The 1535-nt window shown below is 40.3% G+C and overlaps 1 protein-coding gene across 1 annotated transcript in view; it reads left to right on the top strand.

Annotated features, from left to right (window-relative positions):
- The window catches only part of foxi3b (forkhead box I3b), a 1860-nt gene extending 1210 nt beyond the window's left edge, over window positions 1-650 (top strand). The window contains exon 2 of the mRNA XM_066649534.1: window positions 1-650. This exon is cut by the window's left edge and continues 123 nt beyond it. Coding sequence (XP_066505631.1) covers window positions 1-440 — 440 coding nt within the window. The 3' untranslated portion in view covers window positions 441-650.
- Window positions 651-1535: the final 885 nt, after the last annotated feature.

The following is a 1535-nucleotide window of genomic DNA, read 5'->3' as shown; positions in this document are numbered from 1 at the left end:
TGAGCTCAGAATCAGGAGATGCAAGTGGCAGGGGGAGCCCTAAAAACCCAGCCATAGACATTTCAGGCTCATCTGAGAAAGGCCTTTCTCCTCCATCTACAGGATCTTCGCCTTGCCTCAGCAACTTCTTGACAGAAATGTCTGGAGTGGCTGGGTCGGTGGAAGTAGGGGGAGACCCACTCAACCGGCCACTTTCTCTCAGTCTTCCAGGGGATGGTCCCCAGAGGGCCCCCCCACCCACAGGATTTTGTTCCTACTCTCCTGGTTCTGCTCTTTCTGAATGGGCTTCTCCTCTTCCTCCACCTCCTCCCATCTCCCCCTCAGGTTCTAACTCCTCTTTAAGCTACAGCAGCCCAGTTCTCAACCAGTTCAATGGTCATTTCTACCCTGGCTTAACTTCCACTGGAATCCTCTACTCCAGAGAGGGTACAGAAGTGTGATGGGATTGGGAAGAACTTAGAAAAGACACCAGAATTGCATGGTGAATCCCAGACAAAGTCTGGTTTCACATGTAAGAGTGTACAACCTCAGGTGAATCCTGAAATGGTCCCATGAGTGCAAGATTAAAACAGATTCCCACAGGAACAGCTTACTCAGCATGTGATATGCATGACACTCCTCAAAGGCCCCTGACACCAGCAGCTCGAACGTGAGGCTCTGCTGACTCATACCATTCCTCTTATCTCCAACTTCACTGATCCTATCATAATTGCAAAGTTTTGGTTATGGATTTTTTATCTTGTTTTTTTTGGAGAGACAAGAAAAAAAAGGCTGTGAACTGGCAGAGTAACCTTACAGAAACTGCCTGCGATGCAAACCTCCTCTGTCTACATCTGTAAAATGATCCTATCAGTTTTTCTTTCCCATCTTTGTCTTGTTTGTCAGTTTAATGGAAAGTGGTGATGCATTTTTACTTGGGTGAAAATGAATGCTGAACAGAATTTTATGTGATGTTTGACTCATGATTTTGTAAAATAAAGGAATGAAAACCATATCCTCTTGTGTTAAGCAAAATCATAAACACATATATGCATACTTTAATGTAATTTTGAAAATGTAGTTTAATTTTATATAGAGAGATTGCTACATAGATGGATACATAGATATAAATAGCAAAATAAGCACCATCCATTACTTTTGATTTGGTGATCCAGAATTAATTTTCAAATAATAATTCCTGACTTTGCTATTATTTTCATGGTGTACTGCCATCAAATATTAACTGAAATGTATGAAGCTTTATTTGAAGTAGAAGGTCTTGGTGAAATAATGATCACCAATCAATCTCTCAGTTCATACCGTTTATTTAAGCAGTTTATTTTAAGCACAATTATCTTGCTATATAGTTTATAAATATATCTATACTCTGTGTGTGGGGGGTTTGGGCAGTGGGGGTTGCATACACACATTAAATTACACATTACATGTTCATGCACACATTAAATTAAACCACATTTTTCAGAATAAATAGTATAAAATAGATAACAACGTGGTGTGGCAGGGATTAAGCTTCAAGGAAAACTGTGGTCTAAAGG

Source organism: Hoplias malabaricus, chromosome 17, assembly GCF_029633855.1.
Source record: "Hoplias malabaricus isolate fHopMal1 chromosome 17, fHopMal1.hap1, whole genome shotgun sequence".
Lineage (NCBI taxonomy): Eukaryota > Metazoa > Chordata > Actinopteri > Characiformes > Erythrinidae > Hoplias > Hoplias malabaricus.
Note: the sequence above shows the minus strand (reverse complement) of the source record. Positions and strands in the feature narration are given on the sequence as shown.